The 15,329-nt window shown below is 39.5% G+C and overlaps 2 protein-coding genes across 2 annotated transcripts in view; one reads left to right on the plus strand and one right to left on the minus strand.

The window, feature by feature from the left end:
* Positions 1 to 7,210, minus strand: part of LOC122652186 (isocitrate dehydrogenase [NAD] catalytic subunit 5, mitochondrial-like) — a 33,693-nt gene extending 26,483 nt beyond the window's left edge. The window contains exon 1 of the mRNA XM_043845866.1: positions 6,934 to 7,210. Coding sequence (XP_043701801.1) covers positions 6,934 to 7,140 — 207 coding nt within the window. The 5' untranslated portion in view covers positions 7,141 to 7,210. The remainder of the gene's footprint in view (positions 1 to 6,933) is intronic.
* Positions 7,211 to 10,090: 2,880 nt separating this feature from the next.
* LOC122651568 overlaps positions 10,091 to 15,329 on the plus strand; it is a 117,154-nt gene continuing 111,915 nt past the window's right edge. Inside the window, exons 1-2 of the mRNA XM_043845005.1 lie at positions 10,091 to 10,636; positions 13,415 to 13,633. Coding sequence (XP_043700940.1) covers positions 10,487 to 10,636; positions 13,415 to 13,633 — 369 coding nt within the window. The 5' untranslated portion in view covers positions 10,091 to 10,486. The remainder of the gene's footprint in view (positions 10,637 to 13,414; positions 13,634 to 15,329) is intronic.

Consider the following 15,329-nt stretch of genomic DNA (forward strand, 5'->3'; position numbering starts at 1 on the left):
TATGGTTATAAACTACAAACGTTTAAACCAAAACATTATTTTTGACGGATACTTCATCCCTCGAAAAGATGTTCTCATTCATCGTGCCAAACATGCCTCTATATACAGTAAATTTGATTTAAAATCTGGCTTTTGGCAAATTAAGCTTACAGAGGAATCAAAACCTCTCACAGCTTTCTCCACCCCTTTTAATCGTCAATACCAATGGACGGTTATGCCCTTCGGTCTCTGTACTGCCCCTTAAGTCTTCCTCTTTCACTCTGCCGCAGATCGGAAGATAGGAAAGACGATCTTAGGTAGATCCTCGATACTATCTACTTCATTGCAAGGTTAAGATCCAGCAGATTTACGAGTTGAATCAGCAGGGTCAAAAATGGAGTCCAAGTATGCTCCAAATTTTAGGAGTATCATTTATCCACAATATAAGCAAAATTAAATATCCAATAGTGAATTTAACAATATAATTCATCCAAATGTTGAGACACAAAGAAATAAAGACATTAATATTCATGGCCACAAAAATGACAATGAAAATCAGTCTATGAAGCAGGAAGCCATGGTGGGGTCAAGGCTTTCACCATGACTAATTAGAGAGCACCAAAAAACTCAAAGAAGAGTACAACAACACTAGAACCTACTGCATAATACTCTCTGCTTCTGTGCCACCTCCTCATCGGCAAAAGAGGCTGCACCCCCACTCCACGACCACCATTGTGCCCTCATCTGCAACCCACCACCCCTGCTGCGCCCTCCTCCATCCCCCGCCCCTGCTGTGCACCCTCCACCATCTCCCGCCCCAACTGCGCACCCTCCACGATACCCACCTGCAATATCCCCCGCTACCTGCATCATCCGCATCACCCACTGCCTGCGATCCCCCACACCTTCATATCTCCCGCATCTCCCACACCCCAGACTTCATCGTCTCAACCCCTGTTGTCCCAGCCGCCTCCTCTGCTGCCCCCGTCCCTATTGTCCCTGCTGCCCCCATTGCTCTCGTGATCCCCCGCCACCGACACCTACTGCCCCCTTCACCTTCCGATCCCTCTCTATTCAGAAGATTATTCTGAAGAAAGAGACAGAGCTTCTTGACCTCCGTTGATGCCCCTGTCTCCAGCAATAGCCACAGTGCCAGGGGTCAGAGCTGGTAATCTGGTTATCTTTACCGGAGGCGATGAATCCGTTTGCAACTCATGCTATTCTATGGAGCATTTTGCAAATTTATCCTTCTGTGGGACAAATGAATCCATAGAGTAAATTCTCTTTTTGTCAAATTACACTCTTGCCCATGTTTTCAATTTTTTTTTTTTAACAATTATACAACTCAACTCATCCTTATGCCAACTAAATGGGGTCGGCTACATGGATCCTTTTTCTCCAATCAGCTCTATTCAAAGCTATATTTGTTACTAGTCCTAAGCTATACATGTCTTTCCTCACCATTCTCCTAGAGTCATTTTAGGTTTACCCCCGATTCTTTTAGCTCCTTCAATCTAAATCAAAGTCTCAAACGACTTTCACAACTTGTCATGTATCAGAGCTACTCCTAAATTAGCTACAATTTGTTCATTGCTTATTTGATCCTAGTTTAACCACTCATCCATCTCAACGTTCTCATTTCAGCTACACTAAGTTTGTTTATATGTTGTTTCTTTATTGTCCAACATTCAGCTCCATACATCACACAACATTCAAATTCTTTGTGAAACATCATCCTATTTCTCTTTCTTTATTTATGAATGAACCTACGTACCTAAAAGTTTCACTTTGATCTATCTCCGTATCATCAATTTTCACCACCTGTCCCGTCACTACTAAAGTTACACACCATATACTCTGTTTTTGTTCTATTTATCTTAAAACCTTTTGATTCCAAGGTTGACCTCCATAATTCCAACTTTGCATTCATCCCAACTTTTGCTTCATCCACTAAAACAATATCATCAACAAAAAGTATAAACCAAGGGATCTTATCTCGAATGTCTCTAGTCAGCTCATCTATGACTATACGGGTTTAGAGATAATCCTTTATGTAATCTCATTGTGATTGGGAATTCACTACCCTCTCCCCAAATTAATTCCCTAGGGATTCTATCATAAGCTTTTTCTAAGTCATTAAAAACCATATGAAGATCTTTCTTACATTCTCTAAATCTTTCCATTAGTTTCCTAAGCAAATAGATAGCTTTCGTAGTAGATCTTCCTGGCAGAAAACCAAATTGGTTATCCAAAATATTAGTTTCTCACTTTCTTGTCTCAAGTGGGCTTCAATTACTCTCTCCCATAATTTCATAGTACAGTTCATAAGTTTTATTCCCCTATAGTTATTACAACATTGAATATTACCACTGCACCCCGATGCTTGATCTCATCCGGAAAAGGCTCCAGTTGTGGAAAGGCAAGCTTCTCTCCTATGCAGGCAGGTTGGTCCTTATTCGTTCAGTTTTGGAATCATCTTATATCTACTGGTCCGGCATCTATGGTCTTCCCCAAGCTACAATCAAGTCCTTGGAATCTCTTTTCGCCTCCTTTCTTTGGAAGGGTAAGGAGCCTTCTAGATTCCTTCATCCTCTTAGTTGGGCAACAGTGTGCCTTCCTATGAAGGAAGGAGGTTTGGGCATTAGAAGAATCAAAGAAGTGAACTCTACAGGGATCATCAAGCTCATCTGGAAAATTGTCTCTAAACAGAAGAGCATCTGGGCCGATTGGATTTACTCGGGCCTCCTCCATCAAGACTCCATCTGGTCAGCTTCTGCTACCTCTGATTCTTCTTGGGTCTGGCCCAAGATCTTGGACTCCCGCTATTTGGTTCTACACAACATCCAAGCTCAGATTGGAGATGGCCTTTCTACTTATCTTTGGCTTGACCACTGGCACCCTAAGGGGATCCTCATCAACAAGATAACTCCTCGTATCATTTATGCTTCTGGCCTCCACAGGCACTCCTTATATCTTAGGCCCAGCTGGCTGGTCTCCTCCCCCCACTGCCTCCCCGGCTCTTACTCTCATTTGGAATGACCTTCCCTCCATCTCCAGAAGGCTCTTGAATAGAGGTGACTGTGTTATGTGGAAAGCTAGCAGCTCCAGCTCCTTCTCCTCAAAATCAGCTTGGGATCTCATTCGTCTGAAGGGTCAACTAGCCCCTTGGAGAAAGCTTCTTTGGTTCAAGCATCACATCCCCCGGCATTGCTTCACCGCTTGGAGGATATTTTCTAACTGCCTTCCAACCCAGGCCTTCCTTTGCCATCGCCAGATTCAAGTCTCGCAGTCTTGCTACCTCTGCTGGAACAACGTGGAAGACACCGAACATCTCTTCTTTGAGTGTCCTATTGCCAAAGCAATCTGGAAAGGCATCCTGATCAAATGCTGGCCCGGCCATCGTAGAATCCTACCTTTCTCCCGCGAATGGATTTGAATTGATATGTCTTTTGCAGGCTATTCTATCTGTGACACTGTTGGGAAGCTAGCTTTTTACGCTACGCTTAATCATATTTGGATGGAGCGTAATATCAGGAAATGGACCCCCAACTCTCGCTCTTATCAACAGATTTGGGGTTCCATTTCTTTCGAAATTAAGGCCAAATTAGCCTCAGCTCCCGCTTCTTCTTATATTGACTCCCCAAGGAACAGGCTCATTGTTGTCTCCTGGGGGCTCACTTCTGTCTCTCTTGTTGATCCGGTCCCTCATCCCTGAGGGCTGGTGTATTATTCTTTGTTTTGTTGCTCCCCTTTAGGGGCCATGTATTTTCCTCTTCTCTTTGGTAATGAATTTCTTATTCACCCAAAAAAAAAAAAACATTGAATATCACCTTTATTTTTATAAATCGGAATCACAATGCTTCTCCTCCATTCTTCTAGCATTTTTTGTGCCCATAATCTTACTAAACAACTTAGTTAGCCAAGTTATTCCAATAATTCTTATGTTCTTCCACACCTCTATCAGAATACCATCAGGACCTACTGCTTTTCCTATTTCATGTTCTTTAAAGCTTCCTCAGTTCTCCTCTACTTCAAACACTCTAATTTTCCGTATATATCTACAATTTGTGGTTTCTTGCTGATTATTACAATCTTCTAAACACTATAACATGTATTGTTTTCATTTAGTAAGTTGCATAAATAATTTTTCCATCCCTCTTTAATCTCCTCTTCCCATATTAATACTATCATCTTCACTTTTGATGAATCTTTTATGGTTGAAATATCTACTCTTCCTTTCCCTCATTTTAGCTAATTTTTAGATATTTTCCCCCTTCTTTATGCCTAAATTGTTATATAGATCCTCATTTTTAGTGTTTACTTCCCCTAGTATCTTCTTAGCTTCATTTGTAGCAAATTTATACCTTTTTAAATCCTCATTGCCCTTAGTCCTTTCTCAAATTTTAAAACTAAATTTCTTAGCCTTAATGGTTGCTTGAGTTTCATCATCCCACCACCAAATTTCCTTATATGAACGTCGTTTTCCTTTAAATTCGCCTAGAACTTCTTTAGCTACATTCATAATATAAATAGCCATCTTGTTCCACATCACATTAGGGTTTTCATCAAAGACTCACCTTCCCTGTGTTACTAGTTATGAGTAAATGTCTTCAAGTTTTCTCCTCGTAATTTCCATCATCTAATCCTAGGGCAAATAATCTCACATTTCCTATAATTCCACGCTTTAAAACACATCTATGACCATTATTCTATGTTGTGTGGTTAAGCTCTCCCCTAGTATAATCTTCCAATCTTTACGTAATAACTTATCAGCCCTTCTAGTTAGAAATAAGTCTACTTGGCTACTATTTTGCCCACTTTTGAAGGTTATTAAGTGTTCTTCCCTCTTTTCAAAGCATGTATTTACTATTGATAAACCATAAGCCAAAAAAAATTAAAACTGAAGTCCCTTCTTTATTCCATTCTCCAAAAACCATATCCTCCATGAATTCTTTCATAACCTCTACTAACTCTTCTAACACGTCCATTTAGATTTCCCCTTATAATAATATTTTCTACTTGTCTAATTCCTTGAACTAAACTATCCATGAGTTCCCAAAGGTCAAAATTGTTTCTTAGGCCAAAATTGTTTCTTAGTATTTTCACCTAATCCAATTTGGATTGCGTAAGCACTAATAATATTGATTCTCTCTTTTCCTAACACAAGAGTGATGGATATGATCCTATCACCAATTCTTTTAACATCTACAACATCATTTTTAAAATTTTTATCTATTACTATTCCCGCCCCACTTCTATAGTTATTATCAAGGATAAAGATTTCGGTGCCGACGTAGATTTCGACCAGCTAAAAACCGAAATTTGGTCGAAACCTGATATTTTTTGGGTAAAACTCGACATGTGATGGGCTGGTCAAAACTGGTCGAAACTAGGTTGGTTGAAATTCGTTAAAATTGGTATTTTTTGGTCAAAACTATCTAAATTTCCAAAAAAATTGTTGAAACTAGTTGAAAATGGTTGAAACCAGTCGAAACTTTGTATTTTTTAAAACTCCCCTAAGGTTTCGTCTTGGTTAGCTGCGAAACCAAGTTGTCTCAATCGATACTGCAGGTTTCAACCGAGATTTAGTTCCATGGTTTTTATCCCCAATAAACCAAAGTTTATAGTCCACTAAATCCTTAGCGTTTTTTACCCTTCCATCTAGTCTCTTGGATACAAGCTATGTTAATTCTTCTTCATCTCCTTATATCTATCTATTCTAAATCTTCTCCGTTAAAGTTTCTATTTTCCAAGATGTTGATCCAATCCTACGGTTTTGGATCAGCTTCTTAACCCACTCATCTATGGTGCGAGAACCCTTACCTACTTGCCACCATGATCGGGTGCCAAAGTGGTACATCGATTATAGGGGATGCCCTGGCTAACCCTTCCCCACTATCCACTACACCCAGGTCAGTGTGCTGCAATCGCTTCCAGGTGACACTCTAGTATAGGGTAAAAAAATATATAATTCTAGGATCCATGCAAAAGGGTTTGGCTAAAGTTTTTTTACACTGCCGGCTACAAACTTGATGCACCAACCCTCCTCCTTTATCCAGGCTTGGGACCGGCAGCCTAAAACACTCCCAGAGGTTTTTTTAACAATAATAGAGGGGTAAATAAAAAGAGGTTACAACTTCTGTGACAAGAAGATTTTCCAATAAAAAAAGGAGAGATGCCCATGCAGACTCTCTAATCTCATTAGGCACATCCAATATCTGTCCACCTCTAGGAAAATTTCGTTTTAGTGACTGCTATGATCCACAAATAAAGGAAGCAGTTGGTCAATAAAGGAGTTTCATGGGTTACCTACTCCATTTTAGCAGAGTCCACTGTCTTTTGCCTTTATTATCATGAATTCTGTATACTCCACGTAACCATTGGGGTTAGCCACACACACTGTTCGGCCTGGATATTCTTATCTCTTGTCCTACCAATTCAATTCTTCGGCCAACCATACGGGAGGGGGGGGGAATTACTGAGTAGGCTTTAAGGAATACCAAACTGTAATTTCTCAATTCAAATACTAACCATCAGGGAAAGGGAAAGATCGTTAATATTGGGATAGTAATTACATATCACAGTTTTGACCTGATATCTTCCACACGCAGACGAGTGGTTCTTTATGATTGCCCACAAATCAGGAATTAGAACACATGCATAATCAAAATTCCATTAGTTTCCCCAGATCATCAGGAGACTCGAATGACCATGCGAATTATTTGACAAGTTTCAGTCGGAAAATAGCTGAAAACAACATTCGATGATCTGGATCCTCATTACCATATTACCAATAATATGTTATTACGTTTATATTAGAAAAAGAATATTTGTATATTGATGCGGAAGATATAGAAAGTCCAGAGAGCGATGAATTCAAACGAGCCGATGAATCGTAAATAAGAACAAATACGTAGCATACTTTGAAATTGGGAAGTCGGAAGGGAAACCAACCTTCTTAACGGATTCGGCGATCTCAGGACCGATTCCGTCGCCGGGAAAAAGAGTGGCCCGGATTGGTTGAGTGGAATAGGCAGCTGACGATGGAGCTCGAAAAGGGGACGAAAGAAGCCTCGGTGAAGAAGGATTTTCAATTAAGGCAGTTGATATCTGCTGGGCTTGACGGCCCCGTAGAACGCGTCTGAGGATTTGGGACGCCATGGCCGTCTCTTGGGTGGGAGAAGACAGAGAGATAGAGAGAGCCTGCAGGAGAAAGAAGAGATAGAGACAGAAAATAAATAAGGAGAAAGTTTTCCTTCACCACGCGGTGAAGGTTCCAAACAAATAATAGTTGAATGACTCCACAAAATCGCAGTCAGCGAGAAAGAGGGGTACCTTTTGTTTTTTTATAAAAGAAAGAGGGGTACCTTAATGCGGTATTTGGTTTACATTCTGAATTATATGTTGGGTCACTCTCAAAACAGATTCTTCTCTGTTTTCTGGCTTCAGAATGTGTTTTAAACTCAAAATTTATATTGAGATAGCATACCAAACACAGTCTTAGAGTTTAAGAATGAAGGAATACCATGGTTGAAATAAAATAAAGGAAGAAGAAAAGGCACATCGCCCACATGCGGCAAACTAGAGAGTGGCACCAATGGAAGCATGGATGGGTATCATATAGGAGGGGTAGGGGAGATGTTTCAAAGAGGGACGAGTGAGAGAGAGACATTGTACATGCTAGCTTGTGGTACACGGATAGTGTGCCTAGCCTTTTCCTTAAAATAATAACAAGGGAAAGACTCTCTGAGCCACGAGGGCATACTAACACTCTCTCTCTCTCTCTCTCTCTCTTTATCTCTCCTCTTCATATAAAATGATCTTGCTACTCTCCAATATTCCACTGTAACCCATTGTTGCGCTCCTCTATGTTGCTTGCTCAAACTACTCTCTCCTTATTAATAATATAGGAGATGATTATCTAAGTGGTGTAAAAGGAACGCATTAATGGGAAACAACAAAATGATGTCTTACATAAGAAGGCACCGAGGTCATTTCATGTGACGAAGGGAGAGCAAGAGAGAGTTGCTAGCATACCTTGCCCCAACATCAAATACAATTTTTCTTAATAATAATAATAAAGGAAAGAGTTCTCTAAGCAAGAGAGGGGCACAATGGTTTGTATAAAAGGGACAAAGACGATAGAGAGTTCCACGAGGAGAGAGAGAGAGATAGATAGAGAGTAGGCATAACTTATGTTGCTTGTTTAGATAATATTTTCCCTAATAATAAGCATAAGGGCAAAAGATCGTTGTTTGGTTGCACGGTCTCTATGCTAGCGTCTGGGCCAATGGGAGAACGCTCCTGAGTCATGAGTATCCACCTAGGGGACAGGGGCGCCATCTTATGGTACCCTGTGAAAGGGCGTAGGGGGTTTCACAACCCCAAACACCCAGACCTAGTGGGGCCCATGACATTAGATCCATCTGGGACCGCACAGAAAAACGTAAACAATCATTCACATTTAACATTTGGAGCATACATGCTGAGAAAACCTTATAAATTTAAACTTTGTTATCATATATCACCATCAACAACGGAAGACTAAACAATGAAAGTGAGGAACTTAAACATTGTCGACATGTTCAATATAACCATAAATCCCCAACAAAACTTCAAAAACATCATATGTGAATTGTGATTCTGTGTTGGCAACCAGAACAATCCTAAACAATATCATTATACCATAAACATAATAATATATGTACATGGCCTTATGTACACAAAAATGTAAACAAGATCAACTTCTCTTACTGACTTTCCCTGCTTCGATACCCCTTTGGCTTTTTTTCCTTTGCTCCTTGATCTGATATAAACAATCAACCTGTGAGCTTATAACCCAGTGAGAGACACTCAATCATGCAGTATTATAACCCGGTTGTGCGTCAAGTTGTATCTGGGTGTAGATACAAGCCACATAGCACAATTTGGTGACATGTTTCTCTCTACCCCCCCCCCCCCCAAAAAAAAGAAGGAAATGAGTAAATCTTGGATTTAAATCTTCTCCAATTCCCCAATGGTGCAGTGGGGTACGGTGCAGTTCGGGGTGGAAAAGGTCAACACCTGGCAGGAATGACATCCAACGGTCCGAGCTCATTGACCCATTTTTTTCTCTCTCGAGCTCGACATTGTTTGGATGTCGCGCTTGCCATGTATTGATCTCTCCACCCCGAACTGTACTTTTAGGGAATGGAGATGATTTTTCCCATATAGGTCTCTACGCATCATAGAGATACCTTTCATTTATTTTATTTTTGGGAAAAATATCTCTCAACCAGAGATTCAAAACATGGAATCGTGATCTGGATTGAATTGAAATTGGCTTGGATTGGCTCTAATATCTATATATTGGCATTCAGAGTTTTTGTACAAGAATCAAGCAAGTTGGACTTGCGAGTGTCTAATCCAAATTCTTGAAACTGTGCTCTTAGTTGCTGAATTTCTTGTCCTATCTTATAGATAATTTTTAAGGAAAAAGAATGTTGTCAGGCTGTGTAGTATACACTAGTCACTAGCACTTCCCTGTGTATATCTCTCTCACCCTTCATTTGAAATGACATATTTGCTCCCTACTATTGGAGGAGTGGGAAAAATAAAAGGTACTGCTATATTTGAAGGGGAAAAAGAATATTAACCGATCGCCTGGGTAGGGTGGTCCCTATTCTTAGACACAAAACAATGCATTTGTATGTAAAAAAGACTATTCAGCCTCGATGAAATCGAAAACAACATTCAAACCAATGCCTCTACGCATAGTTTTATTGGCTACCATACTGATGCAGGGCTACACAACCCCATAGTATCACTACGAAGTGCAGTTTCCATCAATGGAGACGGCTGAGATGTGAGAGCCGTGCACAGGAATATGCACATAAGCGTCGTGGCTTATTTTTCTTTTATTTATTAATTTATTATTCTCTGTGACGGTGTGACCTTTATTTTTTAGATTTCCGGTTTCTCCCATTTGCCATAAACTGAAGTGGGAAGTTGTAAACGCAATGTTGTAACGTATGTCGAAAGACGTTGAGTTGTTGACTTCCCATTGCGCAATTATTGATTGGATTAGAAAATTAGGAAGCCACACGCACCCGGAATAGTAGGGTAGACCGCTGACGGACGGACCCAAAACTACCACTAGCTGAAAAAATATCGGGAGAAATTGCCGAGAGACGCTGACCCCTTCTCCCTTTCTTCCTCACAAGTTTATGATGGCAAGATAGCAAAACACTACCTACCTTCTCTGTCTCTCTCGTTATTTCTCTTTCCGCAAACATCTTACATGCATGTAGTTCTCATCTCTGATATCCAAAGCTGAACATTGAAACTGCTCTTCCTTGTCTTCACCGTTTCTTTCTGGCTTTCCTCTCGTTGTTCGTTCTTTCCTCTGCAAATAAATAAACTGGGAACCAAGAGATTATTAGATTATTGAACCACAGTCAGAACAACAAATATAGACGCATTGACTCTGTTTCGTATTTCATTTGTTTTACCCTAATAAGAGGTGCCGATGTCGTGGTTGAGATCCGCGGTTAGCAAAGCCGTCGAGGTCGGGGGCAAGAACAACCTCACTCGCACTGTCAAGAGCTATGCCGACACCGTTGTACAACATGCCGGGCAAGCTGTTGCTGAAGGCGCTAAGATTCTACAGGATCGCATTGTAAATTCCAAACACCCTCAATTTCTCTCTCTAACGAAGAAGATTTTTTCCCTTCATTTTTATTGGGTTCAACTTCGCGTTTCTTGAATATCATTGTTATGGTTTAGATACCTATGACTGCGGATATTAGTTGCCCTTATTCCTTGGCAGCATTCACCGGGCAATTGTTTAATTTCTATATAGTCATTGTTTTCTTTTTCTTACTTCGCATTTTTTTAAAAGATTTAGACGGATATTCTCATCATTTTAACCCCTCTAATTTTGATAGCATAATAATTTTAACTTCACCAGCTCTTCTAGACCAATGGGTTTTAGTTTGTCGTCATTGGCTCAGCTCAATTGTGCTTAGTTTCTACTGATAAAACCGATTAATTGCTCTAGTTGAAAGGAAGCCGGACTAGGACACTGTTGGAAGAGTTTAAATGCGTACTACTCGTTGTCAGGACTTCTTTGTCTATATATACTTCGTAATCCAATACAAGGTGAACGCACTATTAAGGTCTTTATTGGATATAAGTATAATTATGCATCAGTTGTTTGGATAAAATTATTCCGTTTCCTTATAAACACTCTAAAGACCCATGGAACATCCTTCTGGAGCCCATATTGATGCAGACTGGTGGGAAGTTTCAAATGATTATATAATCACTTTGCATGTTGTATACAAATTAAGCATTGGGTTGATATCTTTAGAAGATTTTGACATAAAAGTAATTCCTTAAATAAAGATGGTGTAGTCACTTCCCTTTTGGTCATTGAGCTGAGTGGACCAGATGCTGCACAACCCCAAAAGAGCGAGTTATCGGTGCTGGAATAATGGATGAGTACTATTAGTGATGAGGGTGTTGTTGGAAAGGTAAAGAAGCTCAAACCTGTGGATAATCGATATACGGGGGAACTATATAGACATTGACTGATTTTAAATCAATGAGTGAGTTATGCGTACAATTGCATTGATGAGCCATTTTCTCAATTCTACTCTATGAATGGAGACAGATTTGAGTCATTGAAACTGATTGCCAAAGACTTTAGAGAACAGTTCCAGTCTTACACTAACAAATTAAAGGGGGGGAAATGGACTTAATTTCTAGTTGATGTGGTTACTCTCCTTGTGGTCCATTCCCATCTTTTTACATCATCGGGGAGCAAGAGTAGTTTTTTAGGGTTTCTTTGATTCTATCATGTCAAAGTGATACAGGTGAGAGTCGTGCTAGTTGTGAAGTTCTCTCCTTTTTCCCCCCTTTGGTTTTACAGGGCAACTGGCCCCTGATATGCTGCAATACCTTTGGCTCTAGTTTTGTCTCCATTGCATTTTTGATTGAAATTAAAGTCGTCTATAATCAGAAGTTGGTAAGTTTTGAATCCCATCAAAAGTCGTTTAACGTAAAATAGGTCTCTGTAATTTTGATATGATTTCAGTCAGCAAAGGAATAAGAAGTTAATTCATTTTTTTAGTAGGTCCATGCCCAGCGGTGGCGTAAATTATCATTAGTATTTCCCCCCTCCCATAATGGAATGGTATGGCTAAAGGTTTAGCTATGCATTGGATATGGGTGCGGGTGTTAGAATCTGACATGGACGTAAGTATGAGATTTGGCAAAATCCTAAAATAGGATTTGGGAAGCTGGGGTATATAGGATTTTTATTTTTAAATAGTTCAACAGTCATTTCATCTCTTGTCGATATAAATAATTCCACTAAGGTTATGGAAGGATTACTTATATTTTCGTATGGCTACTTTGCTTGTATTCTCTTTACATGTTATATCAAGTTTAGCATGAACTAAAATTATTTATAAGTACTATAAAATCAGAAAAAATTGAGGGCGGGCCTTGGTGCAACGGTAAGGTTGCTCCCGGGTTTGAGTCTGGAAACAACCTCTCTGTGAAAGCAGGGGTAGGGTGCGTACATTATGACCCTCCCAGACCCTGCAATGGCGGGAGCCTCGCACGCTGGGTACGCCCTTTATAAAATCAGAAAAAATTAGGCAAAGGGTCCTTTGCACGACCTACACAGGAAAACCTTCCTGTGTGGTCCACCTAGTTTTTTCCATGTGGAAAGGTGATGTGGCAATTCCCACTATTGGGTAGATAGGATACGGTCTGGATTGGCCAATTGTCAAATTTCAAAGCCAAATTAAATCATATTCCCTTCAATACATTGGCATTTTTTATTTGAAAAGGACAATCTTTATTGGTAGGATATGATGTACGTAAACCTTAATAAAACAGTTCACAGCCAATTAAAATAGTATATTCTTGTTGGTTGAACTTGTTTTTTTGCACTCTCATGAAGTTTTTAAGTTTCTGCAAGGGCTCTCATATCGTGGTTTCATAAAAGAAAGATCAGGTTAGAGCCTCGGGTCATCTTTTTTCGGTCTTGTAGTTGGCTAATTGGTAGATCCTCTTGAAAAGGATGGATCCTATAGATTTGTTTTTTGGTGAATGATGGATCCTATACATGAGCCATGCCATTGTGTGGATTCCTTTTCCTTTTCTTCTTTGTCTTCTTTTTTTTTTCCTCCTATTTTAAAATGTTGGCTGTTCTTTGGTGGCTGCCGTATGTCTAGCCCCTGTTATTGGGTTTCCCTCTTCAACAAAGTTTCACCTTGTTGATAAAAAAAAGGTATTTTATATTACTGATCATGAATAACCCCTTTTTAATCATTTAAAATTATGTTTGCCCCTTCTGATGTGTTTTTTTGTAGATCATTCTATTTTCTGCATATAATTTTGCACAATTCTTTCAACATCTTATGTAATTCCTAAAATATTTCAGGGTGTGAAGAATTTCAAGAGCCTTAGTCAGACTATAAAGCGATTGGAAGAAGTTGCTGTTTCTTGCAGGGGACTAGAAAGAATCCAGCTGTTGAGAAGATGGTTAGTTGCCTTGAAAGAATGTGAGAGACAATCTGGAAGCTCTCATGATGATAAGGAAAAAGTTCATGAACAACTTCAGGCTTCAGATGAACCCAAAGATTCTCCAAGAATACCTTCAGTGAGAAAATTCACTTGATCTATGTTATTGAATAAATTTTTTTTTTTTGCTGTTGGTGGTTTCTTAGTAAGTCAATAGAGCTTTGTACAGTCATACTCGAGTTCATTATTGGATCTAAAGCCTGTAACAGAACAGGTTTCTAATGCCAAATTTATCACCTGAAGCAGTTTGATTTTCTGGTTGGGAAAATTTTTTGTTAAGCAAGGATTGGTAATTTTTGTGTGGCTGATGGAAAATTTTGTAGGGATCACTGTATGGTTAATAGCCCTTGATGTCATTGAACAAATTCCATGGTAATATACTTCTAAATGTAGAATCTTTTGAGCCATTTAAGCTCAAGTTCTTTATTTACTAAGAAAGAATGGGGGCTTCTGTTTTCTCCCAGAAAGGTTTGGGATTCTTTTAGGTGCTCTGTCTTGGATGGATTGCTATGGTATGCAGAAACTAAGATAGTAAAATCGTAATTATCAGGCTTTAACCAGGTTACATGGTAGAGCCTTCAACCTTCACCTGCTTCTTAGGACAGTTGGAGAACCTATGATTCACTTGTACAGGCTAGGCTGTTTAAACCAGATGGTTTTCATGGTTTGGATGAACTGGGCGAGTCGGTGTCTAAACTGCCTGGTGCATGAAGGAAAAGAGGAAGTTAATTTGTTTTATTTATTTATTTGTTTCCTCCTTTCTCCTAAATGTTGAACCTTGTCAAGTCGAAACCTCAACCTTGTTTTATCTGGGGATGGATCTACTACTACCAGTGAGCAGATTCATCACCGAAATGGGCTTATTTCTTTAGAAATAAGTCTAGGGTTGGGTTATATGTATGTTGGGTCTTTGATCCCATGGGTTTTCTATGTAATAGGCCATTTTTATGGGCCTAAAATATGGTTAATTAGGTTGCATACAGGATTAGCTGTTTTAATTCCTTAGTTTTGATTTTTATGTAATTAGTAGTCATGTGATCACTTAAGTGATCATGTGACTTGTTTAAGTGGTCATGTGACAACTTATTAGGATTCTATAAGTCCAACCAGGTTTTGAATCTATTTCTTTAAGTATTTTAGTTTCCTAGTCAGTTTAAGTTGCCTAATAGGTTAGGGATTGGGTTAGGCATTTCCTTTTTAGAGTAGAAGTCTATTTTTGAGTCTTTTATATAAGGTTGTAAGGGGCAAAGCCTTGAACACGAATTTGATTAATGAAAAGCTTTTGCTTCTTTGCCATTCTTCTGCCCCTGCTCTGTTGAGTGTTGCTCCTTGTGAGTGTGCATCCTTGTGGTTCTATCAAGGTGGAAAGGGACTGGTGGAATCCGGTTGACTCCTTACGCCGTGACGGCTGGGAGGATCTTCTTCAATTCGAAGGTGGTTCTATCCTTTACATCTGTTCAAGCTGCTGCCAGTGGAATCTCCAGTAAATTTGACACCCAATTTCTTCTTCTAACCCTCTAATCCTTTCCCCCAATCGATCCCTTTAATTTTTTGTTTGAATCCCATAAATCCTAACTCCATTAAACCCTAGATCTTGCTGCCCAGTTTTAAAGAATTTTCAAAACACTTAAAACTCTATAATACCTACATTATTAGAGTCCTATAAACCTGCCTAGCCATACCCCCTAAGCCCCCCTTCCATTATCCTAACCTAAGCCCTAGATTTGACCTAAAACTGCAATTCTGTCCTACTGAAACTGTAGAACCAACAACTC

This window comes from Telopea speciosissima, chromosome 2 (genome assembly GCF_018873765.1).
Source record: "Telopea speciosissima isolate NSW1024214 ecotype Mountain lineage chromosome 2, Tspe_v1, whole genome shotgun sequence".
NCBI lineage: Eukaryota > Viridiplantae > Streptophyta > Magnoliopsida > Proteales > Proteaceae > Telopea > Telopea speciosissima.